The 19629-nt window shown below is 56.4% G+C and overlaps 1 protein-coding gene across 1 annotated transcript; it reads left to right on the top strand.

The window, feature by feature from the left end:
• Positions 1-489: 489 nt before the first annotated feature.
• Positions 490-19255, top strand: TMEM59L (transmembrane protein 59 like). Its single transcript, XM_075070956.1, has 8 exons — positions 490-636; positions 5204-5309; positions 6927-7021; positions 13507-13653; positions 14301-14409; positions 15106-15217; positions 16450-16567; positions 17056-19255. The coding sequence occupies exons 1-8, from the start codon at positions 490-492 to the stop codon at positions 17215-17217; spliced, it is 996 nt and encodes a 331-aa protein (XP_074927057.1). The 3' UTR covers positions 17218-19255.
• The last annotated feature ends 374 nt before the right edge of the window (positions 19256-19629 follow it).

Raw genomic sequence — 19629 nt, 5'->3', positions numbered from 1 at the left:
CCCAGCAAGGGCCGACCGGCTAAACAGGTGGACGATAGGGTGACCAGATGTCCTGATTTTATAGGGACAGTCCGGATATTTGGGGCTTTTTCTTATATAGGCTCCTATTACTCCCCACCCCTGGTCCCGATTTTTCACACCTGCTGTCTGGCCACCCTAGCCGAGGAAGCCGGGCCCCCTTCCGGACCGCAGGGCCCCGGTAATTTGTACTGGCTTCCCCCCACCCCCGGTCCCCTGGGGTCCCTGTGGCCTTGTTACAGCCCCGCTGAGCTCCGGCCGGAGGGAGCCCAGGCTCCGGCTCTCTGCTTCGCCAGCCGGCAGCCCCTGCAGCAGGGAGGCATGTGGCTCGGCTCCAGCCCCGGCTGCCCGCCCTGCCTCCGCCCGTCTCTCTCCCAGCCTCCCTCGCTCTGTGCAAAGCGCGTCACGGGGAGATCGGCACCGCGCTCTGCCCGGGCTGCAGCCCCGCACTGCGAGCGGCCGGGGGGAGCCATGCGAAGGGCCGGGATGGCGGGGCCCCTGCTCGCCCTCTGCCTGGCGCTGGCATCCGCCGCGGGCCCCGGGGCTTCCTTCTCCGCGCCGCTGGGGGACATCGGCGCCTGCCAGAAGCGCTGCGGCCACCCCCCAGGCGCAGCCCGGGTGAGTGCGGCGGATCCGAGCCCGGGCCGCTCGGTCTCTGCCCGCCTGGGGGCGGGGGAGAGGAACAGATTTATCTGGGGTGGGGGGGACCTGTGAGCAAAACACCGGGAGTGCGGGGGAGGCGTCCATCTTCCAGTGTCTTTGCATCGTGCCCAGGACGCTTTCGGGGGCGGGAGGGGCATTGATTTGTTTTGCAAGGAGGAAGGGGGCTGATGGGTCTCGTTATTTTTTTGCAGCAGGGAGAAGGTTTGTCATGTGGAAGGTGCCCGGGCGGAGGCTGCTGCCCAAGTGCGGGGGGCTGGGGCGGGCGATGACGGACAGTGTTGATAAATTTGCTGTTCATCCATTTTATTCTGCAAGGCACCAGGTGTCCAGTTAAAGAGCAGGAGCCAGTGACTGGATCTGGTTGTATTATGCAGCCGGACACCTGCTTTCTTTCCCACGGCTCCCCCCTCAGCTGAGAGGTGCCTGTGTAGTCCTCTCCCCGCCCCAGCCATTCCCCAAAAAACCCATGAGTGAGAGAAAAGCACTGAACCCCGGGGGCAGCTTCTCCTTCCAGCATGCGTCCTCCCCAAGTGGGGAGGGACATGTGGGAGATTGAGAACTGTCAAACTCCTCACACACAGCAGTGGATGCAGCTGTGTTAGTGCTGGAGCCAATAGTGCTCTCAGGAAATCGCTTGAGTATCATTCCTCAGAGCTGCAGTGACAAGAGCCATGCAAAGAGCTGCATCCGACGCAGTGGGTATTCACCCACGGAAGCTCAAGCTCCAACACGTCTGTTAGTCTGTAAGGTGGCACAGGATTCTTTGCTGCTCACACAAACAATAATCATTGAAAAACCCCCAGTTCTGGCTTCTAGACTAATAACTTCTAACTAAGGCCTGGGCTCAGAGTCTGCCTAGCCTTGCTGGGATAAACCTACTGAGGCCCTACATGGGCAGGTAGAAAAGGCCATTGAAGATCCATGTGACATATCCAAACACAGCAGGGAAAAAGCCCAGGTGATTGTTTTAAAACCAGTCACACTTTCTGCTGTTAAAACCGGCTCAAGGGAGGGGGGATGCATGCCGTCATCAGACACCTGCCATCCGTAATACACCAATAATAACAGTTTAGTTAAAAAGTAATTGAAATACTCCCCACCCCCATTCGTGGTATCCACTCTGGTCATTCATCAGAAAAGAAGAATCCGGTCTTTGTCCTCCCAGATTTGGTAACTGATCCTTTGGAACAGGATTATCTGCACTTGGTGTCGACCCCTTTCAACCAGAAATGGGACCAACTTTTGTTTGTGCAGCAACGATAAAAATCCTTTAAAAATGCCAAGCCCAAGAGTTTTCCATGTCCTGGTCGTGTCCATTTTAGCTTTTGTTTTCTGGATTGTTCGTTTGCAATAAATAATGCTTCAGGGGAAGGATTTTCTCAAACGAACAGGAAGGTGGAGCGGGCAGGACTGGGGCTGTTCTGTTTTTGTGCATGTGAGAACTTGTGTTATTCTAGAATGGGAAGGCTGATTTCCAAGCCATTTGGGCTGCTTTCTGGTTAGCAATCCTGCTTTGGAGGTGAAAGTGTGGAGTCCCTGTGGGTTCAGCCACAGGAGCAGGGTGCGAATTGAAAAGATTGGGGGGCTCTGTAACTTTATATCTCGCAAAGACATGCTTAAAATATGAAACCTGCTTGAAGTACATGACACGTGCTGCAAAAAGGAAAAGCGTACAGCTGGCCTTAGCACCTAGCCCAAGTGTGTGAGGGCAGAACCTGGCTTGTATGCTGTTCAGCTGGTTGCAGCCACCTCACTGCGGCTTGTGGAGACTACAGGTCCCAACATGCAACTTTCCATGGAGAGCTGAGTGCCTTTGCTGGAACACGGCATGCTGGGATCTATGGCTTCTGCCCACTACACCTCCATGATTAAAAAAATCGGGGCAGCTTTGGGCTGTGCTGTAGAATTCCCGGGGTTGCTTTTGCACAAGGCTTTGGCTGCCCGTGATGTAGCAGAGAATGGAGGGGAGTGGATGCTGCTGCAGGCCTCTGGATGCCAGCATCTCTGTCCTGCTGGAATAACTCCTCTGAGCCAGGACGTGCATAAAGCAGTGATTTCAGGGGAAGAGCTACCGTCCTAAAGAGTAAACTGGGCAACTTAGGCTCCTCTGGTGTATCCCCTTGCAAGTGGCTGTTTGTTTGTGGTGATAAAAGTTGTTTGTTTTAGTGACCCTGGACAGTGTGGTGTTAGGTGCGTCTCCCTTTCTTAGCAAGGATGATCCTGCCCTGCTTCCGTGCCCTAGGGCGTCCCTCAGTGTACAGGCCAGTTGCCTGATACATGGCGCCTTGAAGAGGAAGTGTTAACTGGATCCTTCTAAAGGTTTATGCCGAAGGGCATCCAACGGCGTCTCTGTTCTCCGTGCAGCATTTAAGCATGAAAAATGCAGGGCTGCGCTCCCATTGCCTGGCACGGAGACGTTTGGGATTCAGCCCTGGTGTTCTGTGCAAAGCAGAGGTTATGAAGCTGTAGACTTAGGTAAATAGTGTGTCTTTGTCTGTCTGTATGTCTTCAAACGCGACCATAGAAAAATACACATGGAGAAAAATACACTCCCGGGCTGGGAGGTTGCTGAACAGGTCGAGCTGAAAGACAGACTGGTAGAGATGGGAAATTTCCTTGCCCCCTTTTGGAATAAATCACTCGTGGTCTCAGAAAACTAATGGTGCAGTTCTGTGGGCCCCATTTGCCAGCCAGTGCTCAAGTTATTCCTAGGCATTTTCCTTTCTTGCCCTTGTGTTAGTTCTAGGTTTACTGGCATTTAGTCTCATGCAGTGAGATCGCCACGCACGTAGGGAAGAGGAACCGCAGCCCTGCTTACAATTGCTGGTCCAGGGCCACTCGGACTTCCTGCCAAGCTTGCCTTAAAACTCACCTCTTTCACCCTCCCTGCAGAGTGCTTGGCGGTGACTGGGTCATGTGCTTGTCAGCCTGATGGGAATATCTCCTGCCTGGGGGCTCCTGCCTGGTCTTTGTTGGGTCTGTTTGCTGTCTCTTGGCTAGAACATTGGCCTGAGACTCAGGAGATCTGGGTTCTATTCCTGGCTCTGCCACTGGCCTGTTAGATGACCTTGGGCAAGTCACTTCCTTGCTCTGTGCCTCAGTTTCCCCATCTGTAAAATGGGAGTAATGATTTCAAATCTACTCATGCAAGGAGCTAGGTAGTGGTATAGCTACTTTACCATGGGACAGGGACCATCCTTTTGTTATGCGTGTGTCCGGCGCCAAGCATAATGAGCCTTGATCCCAGCCAGCATGATCCCAATACACACAATATTGGTGATACTGATACTGGGGAGGAATCAATACTTCACACCCGTGCCAAGTGCAGGGCCTGAGCTGTGCTGCCACAAGAGACTCAGATGGATGGCTGCTGCAGGTGGAAGCATCGCACAGCTGGTTTCCAAGCAGCCTCCTCAGTGGCCATGTGGGGCAGAGGTGAGCCCAGGTGAGAGGACTCAGTGTTGGCCTCGCCTCACAGGGCTGCTCTGCGTGATTGCCTGGCAGAATCTGGCCCTGGGAAAGACACCTAGGCAGGGCGGAGCGGGCTATGTCTCCTGCCCCGAACTCCCCCACTGCTGGTCAGTGATGATACGGGTGCAGGTTGCTGGGCACAGCACCCAGGAGAAGAGTGCAGCAAATGGCACCTCAGTTCTCTTGCTGAAGCTGCTGTGTTTGCTGAGGCCGGAGCAGCTCTCGCTGGGGCCCGGCCCCATGGTAGGAGCTGTTTCTCTCAGGCCAGTCAGGATTCTGGGCTGGGGGTGAAGGTGCCCTCAGAACTGTGCCCACTCAGTGAACATGTGTGTGCACAGCTACACGCAGACTCCCCCACGTGCATGGGCCCACAGAGTCTGTGTGTGAGAAACGCATATCCTGTTGGCTTGCCAGGCCTATAGTTCTTGGGCAGCCAGAGGTTTCCAACATCACGCTGAGTTTTTCAGAGAAACATGTGGCGCTGCAGGCTGCCCAGTGCCATGAGGGACCAGTTAAAGATGCAGAAGGCCAGCTTGGTCTCCTCTAGTTCAGGGGGTTTTCAACCTTTTGTCATTTGCGAATCCCTACAGAAATTCGAATGGAGGTGCGGACCCCTTTGGAAATCTTAGACATAGTCTGCGGACCCCCAGGGGTCCATGGTCCACGGGTTGTAAACCACGGATCTAGTCCATTCCCCTGGGAGCCCTATCCCCGTTCCTTCTCTACCGTGTATTCTGCAGGGCCATGTCCAGCCTTGCTGTAAATGCCCAGCGCACTGGGGTTCCACCACCCCTCCTGGGGGACGGTGCCAGCATCTAGACGTAGTGCTAGGTCTTGGTGCTTGTGTTCCATTGACAGGTAGGAGGGATCTGGAGCTGGTGTCCTGGTCCCATGCAGTGGATAGCACCCTCCCACCCTGCCCCTTCCCTGCTGCCCCAGTCCCAGAGCACAGCTGGGTCCTCAGGGGCATTCGGGTATTTGCAGGGCGCTGGGGTGCAGCTACTGCACTGTGCGTTGTACCGGCTCCTAGCTCTTCTCTTCCTCTCTCCAGGATGCTGTGCTCAACGCCTGTTACCGAGGGTGCCGGCTGTTCTCCATCTGTCACTTTGTGGATGCAAGCGCCGAGCTGAACACAACCAGAGCCGAATGTGAATCAGGTAAAGAACAGCGCAGTCAATTAACTTTCCCTCCCCTCTTCTCCCGTGGCCCCCTTAGTTACATTGTCCAGAAGTGGCTTCTCCACTTATTCCTGTCAGGACAGAGGTTGCTTCTGCTCCTTCTGCGCTCCCATGCTGTCCAGACAAAGTTCCATGGCCATGATGCACCGGCAGTGCAAATCCAGGCTGGCTCTGCTCACTCCCTTGTGCAAATCTGGCCCGGCTCTGCTCGCTCCCTGGTGCAAATCAGGGCCAACTCCACTAGCTCCCTGGGGCAAATCTGGGCCAGCTCTGCTAACTCCCTGGTGCAAATCTGGGCCAACTCCGCTCGCTCTCTGGTGCAAATCCTGGCCAGCTCCGCTCGCTCCCTGGTGCAAATCCGGGCTGGCTCTGCTCACTCCCTGGTGAAAATCTGGGCCAACTCCGCTTGCTCCATTGTGCAAATCCTGGAAGTTGGAGGGTCACGTGGATGCAAGGCCCCACATGAATCCATTAGGGCTGTGGCCACAGCAAATACCAAGGGGATTAATGATGTTCCGACTGTGAGTTCAACCTCTCAAAGGGATAGGAGAAGACAGGGGAGGATCCTCTGCTGAAGCCAACCCCCCTGCCCCCCTGCAGTTCTAGCCTCACCGCCAGGGAACTGCGAAGATGGAAGTTTCCCACAGCAGCGACTGAATCCCCCCGCCAGGCCAAAGGCTGTCCAGCAAGTTCCCGGTGCCCTGTGAGCAAACCGGGCTTCCTCCCTGACCCAGGGATGATGCGCTAACCCCCTGGTGCCTCTCATCACAAGGGATCTCAAAGCACTTTGCAGCCTCACTGAACTGCAGCCACTTCTGGGGCAGGGCAGAGCAGCCAGTATTCAGCACCAGGACTGGGGGACTTTTTAGCCGAGTCTATTTGGGCAACCCCCGCTACTCTTGTGAAAGTGTTCTGGGGGCTTTAATGTCCCTGCAGAGGAGAAAAGGCCTCAGTGTCTAAGGTATCATGGGGAGACGACCCCCCCATGCCATGCCGCTGGGATCTCAGGATAGCTGCTTGGAACATTGGCTAACGCTCTGCTCATGGGAAATCTGGGTGTTTCCTGTTGGAAGCTGAGACCTGTCTGGGAACGTTGTGCTGATTGCCTTGATTGATTAGTCTTTGGGCAGAACTGAACTAGGACATGGAACCTGTCAGGCAGCCCTGTGTGTGCCCAGCTCAGCCCGGGGTGGGGCTCTCCGGGTGACTCCGATGGGCTGGTGGACACACCCTGGAGCTGGGTGTTTGACTCAGAGCTGGGGGGGGGTCTCATCCGAGTCCAGAGGGGCGTTTGTCAACGTCACAGGACTTGGACTGTGACCTGCCTCTCTCTGTGCAGGAGTCCAGCCCTGGAATAGCAGTCAGGGCTGAGGAACGCTGACAGCTGCCCGTGGGAGCCCAGGGCTGGCATTGGAAGGGGCTCTGGGTGCCCTGGCAGGGCAGAGCAGCGTGGGCTGGATGAACACCCCCGCTGCACTCTGCCTGGCTCCAGGCCGTGCTTCCAGCCCCTTGTTGTCCTGAGCTCCGAATTCGCTCGTGTCCGATGGCTGCAGGGTGCCCAGGTCCTGACCGTTCCCTTCCCCTCCTGTCTTGCAGCTTGTGTCGAAGCCTATGGCAGCGCCGAGGAGCAGTTCGGCTGCACAACTGGATGCAGGAAGCAGCTGCCCGAGACGCAGAGCTGGAAAGACAAGGTTTCAGCCTCCTCTTTCCCTAGTGCCAAGGGGCTCTGCTGCCTGGGTGATGGGCCTGAAAAGAACAGATCATAGCAGGGGGGACTGGAACAGTGTGTACAGTGGGGGGCTGGGAGCCATTGAACCAAACTGTAACCTCTGGGTATGATGGGAACCACTGCAAGCTTGGGGGGCAGCAGCCCCCCCCAGCAGCCCTAGTTCCAGCGCCTATGGATCGTAGTGGGAGATGAGCACCAGCAGAAGGCCCCTCCCATCTCCAGCTCTGCCGCGCTGGCAGGGAAGCCAAGGAGCTGAAGGAGTTTCATTCTCCCACACAGGGAACTCCCACCATGGCCCAAGGCTCCTGGGAGGAGGATTAGAGCCAGGGTCCATTCCAGGTGGGGGCTGGAAGCCAGCTATTGCTCATCTCTCTGCAGTGCTGAGCTGACCATCTGGCCCGCAGATTGGGTGAGCTCGGCCTCTTGCCTGGGACAGCTGGGAGGAAAACCTGGCTTGATTGCACCTGGAATGGAGGCCCCCTCCTGCAGACAGAGCCCTGCCCGTTCCAGGGTCAGAGGGATTGAGGGGCTGTCCTCAGCCCAGCTCTGGGGGATCCCTGTGGGAAGGCACAGGCAGCAGTTCATGGCAAGGAATGGGGGAGGGCAAGTTGGGTATAGGACCGTTCCCTTCCTCCTCATGCTCTTGTTATCTCTTGGGGGCCAAAGCCCAGAGAGCTCTGCCACCAGCGCCTGTTGGCTCAGGGTGCCGTGGACGTACCTTGCCGACAGGGTGTCCTGGAAGAAAACGATCCACTGGGCAGCTGGGGAGATGAGTGCAGGACTGGCGGGATCTGCAGATGCAGAGGAATTCGCTGTCTGACTGAAGGATATAGGGCGAGTTTGCCCTGTCCCCTCTGTCTAGACTCTGCATCCCGGAGTAAGTGGAGCAGAGGAAGGGCACATGGACCTTGCATTGATTCGACCTGGCAGGAACGCGTGGAACCCCCTTGTCCGGCAGCACGTTCTCCTCCCTTCCTTTCCCCTTCTTCCCTCGTCATTGTTTGTGCTGGCTAAAGGTGCAACGGGAAAAGGGACCCAACCCAGCTGTGTTCAAAGGGCCACAGCCAGGCCTCCCCTAGAAAGGCAGCGGGTGGATCCGGCTGCACTCATGGGAGCATTTGACCTTGTTTCCCCCCTTTCTGGTGGTGGTTCTGGCACAGTCCCCCAGGGGAGCTCTGCACTTTTTGGGCAGGCGATGCAGAGCTCCATCCCCTCTTGGCAGCTGTCCATGGTGCAGCATTGGTGCCAGTGCCCTCGTGGGGCAAACCAGATTCGCCATTTCCAGAGCTGGGAGCGGGAAGCAGCAGAAGGGCACAGTTTCTGGAAACCGACTCTAATCGGATTACAGCTCCGTGGTCTTTCCGTCCCAGGAGGCCGAGGCTTGTGCATTGGCTCCTTCTCCAAAGTGCTTGTGGGCAGAAGGCGGGGAAGGCAGGGGCTGGGAACATCCCCATGTGAGAGAGTCACGGTGCATCTTTTCCAGAGGAAGTAGGCATCTGGGTTGCCATGTCCTCAGAGCCAGTCAGGCAGTGCCATCCGGCAGTTAGAGCAGAGAACAGGGAGGCAGGACACTTGGGTTCTCTGCCCGTCCTTGGAGGGGATTGCTAGCGAGTGAGCCAAGCAAGACACTGGGAGACAGGACTCCTAGCTCTGGAAGTGTCCAGCGAGTGGAGCACTGGGGCTGGGAGGCAGGACTCCGGGGTTCCATTCCTGGCTCTTGGAGGGGATTGGTATGTGTCTAGTGATTAAAGTGCAGGAGTGAGAGATTCAGGGGAACGGCCGGTGTATTTCCCCCTACGTGCTCCCTCACGGCTGTGTCAGGAAGCGTCATTCAGCTCTCAGCCATCATCTCTCCTGGGTGGAGCCTCGTGTCTCACTCCCCTGTCACTGCCCAGCTCCCCATGGCGATATCCCCAGCGGGCCAGGCAGCCCAAACAGCCAGCGTTGGTGCTTTTCTCTCTCTCCGAGGGCTGAGACCAGCACGTTACCAGTTACCTCCCAGCTCTTGTCAGCAAGCGCATTTATCCTGGAGGGTAAAAGCAGTATAGAGAGAGCCTCTAAAACCAATAAAAGACCCTACCTGCCTTCTACTGAGAGGTCACCCTGACTCCGGCCCAGGGCCCTGGTAGTTGTCTGTCCAACTGGGCCTTTCCTCTGGTTACAAGTTCATATCGGTCTTGAGATCAGGAACCAGAATGAAGTCCTGGTCAGTCCCAGCTCAGGCTGTCCAGGCCAAATCTCCTCTCTCTGTCTGCTCGGCTCTGGAGAAGCCAGGCTGGACCAGAAGCCTGTAATCTGAGTGATTTGCCTTCATCACCCCCTGCTGTTTTCCCTTCCTGGAGGGGCTGTGGTAACCCTCCCCCTCGGTGGAGCGCATACAGTCCCTGGTCCAGCCACACAGACACTCCATGCAATGTGCTCTCCTCCCGTCTCTGCTCCAGAGCCCCTCAGTACTGATGGTCTGGCACTGTGCAGCCAATCTAGGGCCAGACCCCCCACTCCAGACTGATTGCAAGCCCCCACCGTGACCCTCGCACCCCTTGGGAGTGTGTGAGGTGTGAGCCCTGTGCCTAGCAGAGCCCCAGGGAATGTGGTGAGGGGGCATTGCTACCCAGATGCCACTTTTATTGTTTTCAGCGGAGAGGGGTTGGGTTTCATTCAGCCCCAGCATGAGGTGTTGCATTGAGAGCACTGGGGTGGATTCGGCCCTGGGATACCCTGACCTCCACATGCCCTGTGGGGCGTTGGGGAGGCTGCCTGAGACTGGGCCCCTGGACGTTCAGTTTCACGGTCGCATGGCAAAGCTGCAATGATCAGACCTCTCCTGCTGCAGAGCGTGAGAAGACTGCCTGGAGCAGCGGGGGCTGGGAGCAAATCCACTCCTTGGCCCCACGTACAGCACCCTGCATCTCTGCCCAGATGCACCTAGGGAGCTTTTGTCTCCTTTGGCAGCACTGGGATTGGCAGGAGGAGGTGGCCTGGTCTGGGATTGCAGATTGCAGGGTCCTGTGGGCGTGTGATCAGTACCTTCTCCCTGGGAGATGGGGCCTCCATGCTGCTCCAAGCAGACACATGGCTGCTCCTCTGGGAGCCGTGCTCAGGGCCTGGGTGCAGGAGGATCCATGCTCACCCTCCAGTGGCTGGGGCAGTGGATCCTGCTCTGCAGCTGTCTCACAGGGGCTGTTGATGGGGTGGTCTGGGGGCCAGGGGATGTGGACACGTGGGCGAGAGAGCTGCGCAGGCAGGGCAGCCTGGAGTCGCTGCGGCAGACGTATCTGTGCTGACAGCTGCCACGGCAGGCAGCCTCAGAGGAGTGACTGGCTGTGCCTGGCAGTGGGGAGGGAGAGTTGCTCCTGGCCAAACCTGGGGTTTAAAGCTTGCTGGTGGGTCTGGTGTCTAGTACAGCTGCTGCCCCTCTGCACAGAGCCCAGCCGCATGCCAAGGGGGTGATACCCTGGGGCTTGTTCCGGTGACGGGGTCAGGGGCAGAGAGGATTTTAAAGGGACTAGGAGACAACTTCTGTCTCAGAAACCCCAGGAGGAGAGAGCGCTGTGTGTTCCGATCCCAGCTGACCTGCCCCTGTGTGGACAGCAGAGGCAGTGAGAGCTAGTGGGCAGGGTGCAGCATTGACACCTAGGTGGAGCCATGTCTAACGTGTCTCAGCCTGCCCGTCAGGAAGATGAGGTCAGTCGCTCTCTCCCTGCAGTCCCGCCATGTGGGTTAAACACTCTTCCACTGGAATGGATTCATCTTCCACCATGCCACCTCCCTGCCGGTAATCCCCCCGCTCGCATTTTGGGAAATGCTGGTGCAGATCTGTACAGTCTGACCTGTCCTCTCCTTTCTCACATGCTGTGATGAGCAGGGAGGTTGGATCTGAGCTAGTACTGGTTGAAATGCATGGGGCAGTGACCATCTTGGAGCTATTGCTTCAGGCTCTCTGCAGACTCAGGCAGGCATCACTCCACCTTGTACGCTCATGTCACCTTTGGAAGGTTTTCATTCCAGCCGTAGCAGCTACAGGCTGACTTCTTTTGTAAAATGAAAGCTGAGAAGATGCGAGAGGTCTGTCCATGCCCCCAGCTACTCCATCAAGCCCTCTACTGGGGTGTACCCTGCCCGTTGGGAAGGACTGCTTTATGCTTCCCAGCCTCCCAAAGGTCCCAGCATGCTTTGCAAACTGTACTGAAACAGGAAAACTGTAGAGCCCGGTTGCCATTTCCCCTTCCCGATGTCTCTCTCTTTCCCCCACAACACACACTCAGCAGATCAGCTGGCTGAAGATGGAGGCGGCTGTGATAACTCCTCGTAGGCCGCCTGTCTGAAGCACAGACATCTGGCCAGCTGTCCCCTGTTATTCAATTGCCCCATGTCCACCTTGCCACCACATGGCAGCAGCCATGTGCCGTACCCCTACATTGCAGTGTCATTACACCAATAGCTGCAGCCCTTTGGAAGAACGCTGTCCTGGCTCTGCGCTCTGCAGCTGGGCATTTTGAATCTCTGCAATCTCAGGTCTTTGCGGCCCCTCGCGCAGCAGTAAAGTTCCCCATTAGCAAACAATACTTACAAATATTTGACAGCAAAAAGGGATCTTTGCTTATTTCATGTCCTTATCATTTCCCCTCTGAGAATCCCACCAGCATGGCACACCTTCGGGGTGTTTGATGGTCACCAGGTACCTGGGATGCAGGAGACAGGTGAATGGCGCCAGTGCTTCCAGGGAACCTTCAAATAACATTGCCCAGGGAGTGGATTGGTCTGGGCTGTGTTGGAAGCAGAACCACCCAGTGCAGGGCTGTTGTGCTATTTAAATCAAATCATAAGCAGCAGGTTCATTGCATTGTGCTAGGCCTGCCGCTGATTTGGGCTAAGCTGGGGGATGCTGTTGACTTCCCAAGATGGAAGGTTCTTACCGGTGATTATTCCAGGCTCCTTGGGTTTTGATTGGCTATCCCTTTCTCCACCTCTTTTCCTCCTTCATTTAACTGATTCAGCTTTTGCCCAAATAACTGTGTTAGCCTTTGCCCCGGGTAGAGGCTTTCACCTTTGCAGGATGGCTTTCTGCAGTAAGGAGCAAGGATCAGGCATGGGAATACAGTGCTGCCTCTATAGCTTCTCCGTGCAGGAGCTCAAAGTGCTTTCTACTAATTAGTTAATACTAATCTGGGAGGCTAGTAACAAGCATTAAATATGGGGAAACTTAGGCATGGAACGGTCCAGGGACAGGCCCAAGGTTGAACACAGAATCAGTGGCAGAGGTCAATGTTTCTCTTTGTGAGAAAGACGCCTCAGTTGCTTGGCTGTATTGGAGTGGCAGCTGTCCCTGTAAAGGGGACAAGCATCTGTCCCTGCTTCCCCTGAAAGACTAGGTGGATGAAACTCTGTGAAAGGCCAGGTCCCAAACAAGATTGCCCCCTGGCGATAGCGTTCCAAACATTCCCTGATTCCATTCATTCCACCCAAAGCATGTTTCCTTTGGATTCCTGGGCAAGCAAGCAAAGCAGATTTAGCACAATAATCAGCTACAGAACCTGACCTATTTCTTTCCTGTTTGCTCATCTAACCGTATGAGGGGCTCTGGCATTCCCAGCCTTGGAAAATGTTCTACATCCATGGCAAGGAACAGCCAAGCAGATTCCAGCAGGGATGCTTTAAAACATAACAAGCCTTGCAAAGAGCCAAGAATCTGGGGCATGGCTAAGCTGCCAGGAGAGAAACAACCTCAGCATCTCAGCTCCTCTTTAAAACATTTTCATGTGGGTTTAGTGCTGGTTGAAGGAGCTGGGCTGGCAGCCATGCAGCCCCCTGTTTATCCCCAGCGCCTCCTGCCCGGGTGTATCGACTCTGAGCTCCGTGGCCCGCTCAGCTTGGGGCCTTCGTGCTGAGGCTGACAGTGCTGAGGCCAGTGGTCCTTCGAGAGGGCACGGGTGCCTGTGCAAGGGGCCCTAGACTGAGTCCTACTAATGCATTTCATGCCAGCCACTGCTCTGGGTGATGTGGAGGTTAGCTGTCTTCTGTCCCCCTCATTGCAATATCTGAGAGTCTTCATATTGTCAATGGATTAATCCTTGTGGTGCAGGGCTGTAATCCCCATTCCACAGGTGTGGAAACTGAGGCACAGAGAGGCTAAGGGACTTGCCCTTGGTCACAGAGAGACTCTGTGGCAGAGCTGGGAAATGAGGCCAGGTCTCCCAAGGTCTAGGCTAGTGCTCTAACCACTAGACCATCCTGTCACTTTCAGGAGGGTTCATAGCTCATTAAGGCCAAGAGCACTGTGTGGGTCATTCAGCATTGGTCAATAGACCTGCTTTAGAGCCCTCAAGCAGAGCCTTGAGCCCTGAACTGCCTCTCCTGTGCGCTAGAGAGCTGGGGCTGGGGTGGGGCAGGACGACGTGGAGGTTCCCAGCACAGCGAGCTGGTGCTCTTCTCTTTGCTGATTTGCAGAGTCTGGAGCTGCAACCTGTGTCCTTCTCCATGTTTGACTTGGTCTCCAGCTTTTGCAACGACATCGTCAGCTCTGCCCAGAGCTTCATCTCCTCCACCTGGACCTTCTACCTGCAGGCAGATGATGGCAAAGTGGTGGTGTTCCAGGTAGGGCAGGATCATGCTGCTGAGGTCATCAGTGGCCCTGCGTGGCTGTGGGAACAGGGCATGGAACCCCATGCTTCACGGCAGAAGCTAATGCTGCAGATTCCCTCTTATCCCACCCGTGCCGAGCATTTCACCAGTGACCAGGTATATTTGCCTTCCTGCAAAGCATCAGGTATTGGCCAGAACCAGGAATGGGACACCGCATTAGATGGGCCAGTGGTCTGGTACAGCAGGGAGGTAGGATACTGGGCTACCGATGGAGTCATGGTCTAGATTGTATCATCCAGTGCTCAGACACTGCCGAGATGACAGGTGCCCGAGAAGTACAACGGACAGACAGACAGGCTGACTGACAAACCAGTGTCCGAGCCTTTGTGGCAAGTCCTGCGTCCCTACAATAACAACTCTATTGTCTGTATCTGGTGCAGCCGAGGATGGGCACTGAGACTGGCGGGGCCGCATTGTGCCAGGTGCTGCCCAGGTGCAGTGAGAGGCTGCCTCTGGCGGTTAATGCAGGAGGGATCTGACCCTCACTATCCTGCGTGCTTCCCCCCATGGGCCAGTCCTGCCCCCACAGGAGGTTTTGTGGCTCAGTCACTAACTGCATTTTGGTCTTTTTTGTTTCTTTTTGAACGCCGGCTCTGCAGTCCCAGCCGGAGATCGAGTACCCGGTGCCCGAGGCGCCAGCATCCAAGTCGGAGCTGATGGAGAAGTCCTGGCCTGTGTCCAGTCCTAACGCCCTGAAGGCCCACACAGGTGAGCAAGGGGCAGTGCTTGGGCCCGTGTGGGCCAGGTGGGACGAGGAGGCGAGGGGGCTGGGAGCTGCTGGAAAGGTGCTTCCAGCTCTGAGTCGGTTTCTCTAGAGCCTGTGGCCTCTGATTAGCCCCCCGGTACATGCACACATGCTGGGCTGAATCCTAGTGCAGGCCTGATGTCTGTCTCTGCCGGGCTTCTACCCCAGGGGCAGATAACCCATCCTGCCCCATACCCCTCCTCCACTGAGCTGGGACCAAGCTTCCTGAGGCTTCGTCCTGACCTGGGGTGGGGCATCAGACAGCTCAGGTGCCCTGTCCCCTTCCCTCTCCAGCCTCTGCCGAGGCTGCCAGCATGAGGCGTGTGGGGGTGGGTTTGAGCTGTGGACACCTGGCTGCTGCGAACCAAACTGAGAAGCCACCAAACTCACGGGCTCCTGACCAGTCACAGCTCTCCGTTGCGACGGTCCGGGGAGGGTGGTGGTCTGTGCCCAGCCTCCTGAGGGATGGTCTCATTCTAGGCTGCTATCAAGTAAGCCAGGTCAAGACCTTGCAGTCCTCTTTGTCCTGTTTTCTACCCTCCCCTTCCTGGCCTTGGCACGCAAGCAGCTGCCCCAACTTCACTGGAGGTCTGGGTGGGTGGTTGTGCCCAGCCTGCTGTGGCAGGGGAGTCACTTGGGTCTGGGTGTTGTCCTGCCAGGCCCCCAGGAAAAGCTGGAGAAACCCCCCCTGAAAGAGCCAAAGAGCAAAACGAAGCTCCAGCACCTGGAGACTCAACAACCAGAGCACGACTTCCTGGGCTGCATGTCCAAGTAAGTGCAGGCCTGGCCCTGCAGGGGAGAGGGGGGCAGAGGGAGAGGCAGAATGAAAAGCCCTGGCAAACTGGGGGACGGGTATGTGAGGGGGAGGAAAGGGGACAGGAGGCTTGAAAGGGGGTGGGGATTTCCATTGCAGAATAAACCACTCTTGCAAAATGTTACTAGCAAGGGATGGGGTTATTTGGTCCAGGGGCAGGGCTATCTGGGTGCGGGGTGGGGTTATTTGGTCCGGGGGGGGGTTATTGGGTCCGGGAGGGGGTTATTTGGTCCAGGGGCGGGGCTATCTGGGTGAGGGATGTGGTTCTGGTCTGATTTGAGGGTTGGCCCGCTCTTTGGGGGGCACAGTTGGTCCTAATCCTAGTCTCTGCCTCTCTGCCTGCAGGGAAGGCCAACCACAGCAAGTATGAATAATGACCCTGTAAATAGTTTTTCATATTTTTATTTTTAAAATGTTTTAAACAGTTTTAAATCCACCCCAGTTTCATACAAAAATTTAATTCAAGCCCTGGTAATTCATATGAGAAATGTGAAGGGTGAGATAGCAGCAAGGTTCCCTTTTAGGGGGAGCAGCACATGGCTGGGGTTTTGGCCAGCTTTGGCTTTTGTTAGCTGTGTTTTATTTTGTATTTTTTTCTTTTATAATTTAGTTTATGTACGCTTGTGTGCATTCTTTTTGCCCTAGGGCTGACAGTTCTGGTACCCTAGTGGCAGCCACTCCATCTGCAACTTAAACTTGTAAATAAAACCTGTGCAGCTGTGTGCTGTGTCAAAGACAACTTCTGTGTTGATCTTCTGTCTTTTACAATTGTTCCCCATGGGGGCCCATAAATATGTTTGNTATTTGGTCCAGGGGTGGGGCTCTCTAGGTAAGGGGTGGGGTTATTTGGTCCAGGGGCGGGGCTCTCTGGGTAAGGGGTGGGGTTATTTGGTCCAGGGGCAGGGCTATCTGGGTGAGAGGTGGGGTTATTTGGTCCAGGGGCAGGGCTATCTGGGTGAGGGGTGGGGTTATTTGGTCCAGAGGCGGGGCTATCTGGGTAAGGGGTGGGATTATTTGGACAGGAGTGAGACTGCAAAGGGAATGCTGCATGGAGGAGGCAGACTGGTGGTAGCCAGGGGAAATCCTTCCCTTGTTGGCCTGCTCTGAGTCCTGTTTGTGCCCCCTCCACCCTGATGCCCAGCCATAAACTTGAACTCTCTCTTTGCCGGGGGGTGGTGGGGTGCTACAGGCGCTCAGGCCTTCCTCGCTGGATCCTGGCTGCCTGCCTCTTCCTCTCCATCATGGTGATGCTGTGGCTGAGCTGCGCCAGTCTGGTGACCGCCCCGGACCAGCACGTCAAGACCCAGGTATGGAGCCAGCCGGCATCCTAGGGCAAACTCAGGTGCAGATGCCATTGAGCCGCGACCGTTCGCTGAGCCCAGCCGCAGCCTGCTGGGGGATGTCTGCGTGGGCTGGGGGCAGTTCATACCCTTGGCCTGCGTAGCACAGTCTGCTGGTGGTGACACTCAGTGGGGAGGAGAGCCTGGAAAGCACTAAAAAATAACCCGTCCTCGCACATGCCCCCAGTACACCAGGGCTCTGGCACTTCACAGCCTGACGTTGGCCAAGCAGTGCCCAAGACTGGTTTATTTCGAGGGGTTAAATCGTGGCGCCAGGTGGGAAATGAATCCTAGAAACTCGGGGAGCTGTGGTGATAACAGACTCTGAACTGGATCCCCGATGGGTGCAAACCTGCGCCGTGCCGTGATTCATTCCCCCCCCCCCCCCGCTGCCACAGCCCCCTCATCCCCGGCCATGCCCTGTCACCTGGTGTCTGGCTCTGGCTCTCTTCCAGCCGCTGAGCATTAACGGCGATAAAGAGGACCTGGAGGACCTGGACGGCTCGACCCCCTTTTCTCTGCACCCCGTGATCGCTGTCACCATCTGCCCAGCGGAGGACAATGAGGAGGCGGGGCCGCTGCCGGTTAAGGTGGATCTGGACAAAACCGTGCTCTAGAGCCCCTCCCCCACCCCCCACTGGCCTGTCATCTCCATGCCTTATTTCCTGTGAACATTTTAATGCACCCCCCCCTTTGCTTTGATCTGCCTTCCCACTTTTTGCTGTTTTAAACCCCTCCCTGCACTGTGTTTGAAGATAACCATCCTGGGCCGAGGGGGGCGGAATCCACTCCCGGCCCCACCTCCATCCATTGTCCTTGTGTGCAGGAGGGGGAATTGTTTTCCTCCCCTGTTCACAATCCCAGCCCCAGCAGGGAGCGGTACTGAGGGGGATCTGGTCGGGGGGTTTCTTGGCTTGTGTCTCCGGTGCTCCAGGTGGGAGCTTTGATGAGAACAACACGGTCTGTGAGCTTTGTTGCCTGGAGTCAGATGACTGGTGGGAGCAAAGAGGGGAGCATGTGGGGGCAGGGAGAGAGTGCACCCTGCCGTGGGGGGTAGGGAGGGAGTGTGGGAGTTGGCGTGGCAGCGCCTGTCTGGAACAGGGAGCTGCATGTGGTGAGGGAGCCCTCGGAGTTCACGGCAGAGCCCTCACCTGGCAGGCCTCAGGGCAGCTGGTTTTGCAGTGGTGCAAATGGGCACGAAGCAGATGGGGGCTCCACGGGGAGAGGATGTGACAGTGGGGTGGCTCCAGCTCTCGGTTCACTTCCCTGGAGGCTACGCGCTGGATGCGCCCTGCGGGGAGGGGATTGGCACTGATGCTCGGGCGGACCCTGGATGCGACGCACTGCCCCCATGTGAAGGGTTTGCGCTGCTGCAGCTCTGCTCCATCAATTAGGGTAAATCCGGCAGGGAGACAAGGCCCAAGGCTGACACCACAGACGTGGTTTCTGTCTGATCCTGGCCAGCCCATGCTTGGTGCAAGGAAAGCTGCTGGCTGCAGCAGCCGCGCCCTGGCCAAGAGGAACCTGGCTCTGAGCCAGATGCTGAGGAAGTTCCCTCTGGGGCTGCTCTAATAGCAGTAGGGGGGACCCCCATGGGGAGCTATTTGGAACGCCCTGCAGCCTGTTCACGCCAGATCTTCAGGTTCCCCAGTGGGGATGTGGCTCCTGTGGAAGGGCCGGGTGGCAGGCCCCTATGCCGGCGTTGGAGCCAACTCAAGCCATTTTCCAGCTTGGCACCTCACCCCACCCCCGCCCCTCTAGCACCAGCTCCCATGGAGCGTCAGGGCAATTCCTGAGCCATACCCCAGGATGCTTGGACAAGGCCTCCCAATTCACTCCCTTTTGCTGTTGGTGATTGTGCTCCTGTGGCCAGGCGTGGGGTGGGGAGCCCGTTTCACGGACGTTCCATATCCCGTGACTTCACGTCTCATTCCCTTGCGGTTTTGTTGTGCTGGCATGGGCCGCTGTCCCTGGGCACTCTGCATGGGCACTCACGCTGAGAACACCCTTCTGCAGTGGAGGGAAATCTGGTCATCTGTCCATTCGCCTAACGCTGTCTGTATAGATTAACTTATTACCTAGGACTCCCTACCCTTGGGTTTGAAAGCTGTATCTCTATTGACCCTTTACTTTGACGCTGCCTCGGTTTCACTGGATCCTGTAGGTTGTTATTGCAAAGAGACTCTTTCATCCTTCCCCCCTTCTAAGTTCTGTATCGTTCTGTATCACTTTAATGTGTGCAACATATCTGTTTTTTGGAGAGGGGGGAGGGCAGTTTGGGGAGGGGGCGGGGATATTTTGTGTACGTGCTGGGATCCATCCCACAATTTTTCATGATAGCTTTTCGGCAGATCAGCTCAGTGAGGTGACGTTTGTAGTATTGTCCTGGCAGGTGTATTCGAGCCAGCTGGGCCTCTCTGCCTTTCGAGTCAGCCATTAACGATCCCGGAGTGGAAAGCCCTTCGCAGCTGCGGCTCCGAGGGAAGCTGGGTTGAAATGGGGCAGGGGGGACTGGAGAGTCATCCGGGAATCCATGTGTGTCCGGAATTGTTGGAGAGAGCTGGTTTGTTGTTTTTATCTAAAAAAAGCTGTGACAGGAGCGTGGAGCAGGCTGGGAGGGGTGGGGAGAAATGGAAATAAAGGTTTGTAAAAGAATCAGCAGGGCCTGTGGCTTTATTGAGGTCACCGTGGGGAAGGGGGCAGTGGGTCCCCATGTCGGTGCACACCCACGGGGCATGCAGTGAACCAGCTAAACGCTTCTGTACCCCACCTCCCACCCTGCAGAGACAGGGGATGTCTCCGCAGAGCACAAACAGATATTTTCTTGGTAGAGAAACCGCCCCCACCCCCAAACCCAACAAGAAGCAATCCCTACTCAGGCACGGGGTGGCAGGGGTTTATGGGCCCAGGTCTTCAATGCCCTGGGAGGCCAAGGAGCACCGTGTTCCCCTCCCTGCCTTTCGTGGGAGCAGCTGCCTCATTTTACTCTGCAGCTGGTGCTTTGCCAACAGGAATGGTCAGAGCTCAGT

This window comes from Chelonoidis abingdonii, chromosome 11, assembly GCF_003597395.2.
Source record: "Chelonoidis abingdonii isolate Lonesome George chromosome 11, CheloAbing_2.0, whole genome shotgun sequence".
In the NCBI taxonomy this organism is placed as follows: Eukaryota; Metazoa; Chordata; order Testudines; family Testudinidae; genus Chelonoidis; species Chelonoidis abingdonii.
Note: the sequence above shows the minus strand (reverse complement) of the source record. Positions and strands in the feature narration are given on the sequence as shown.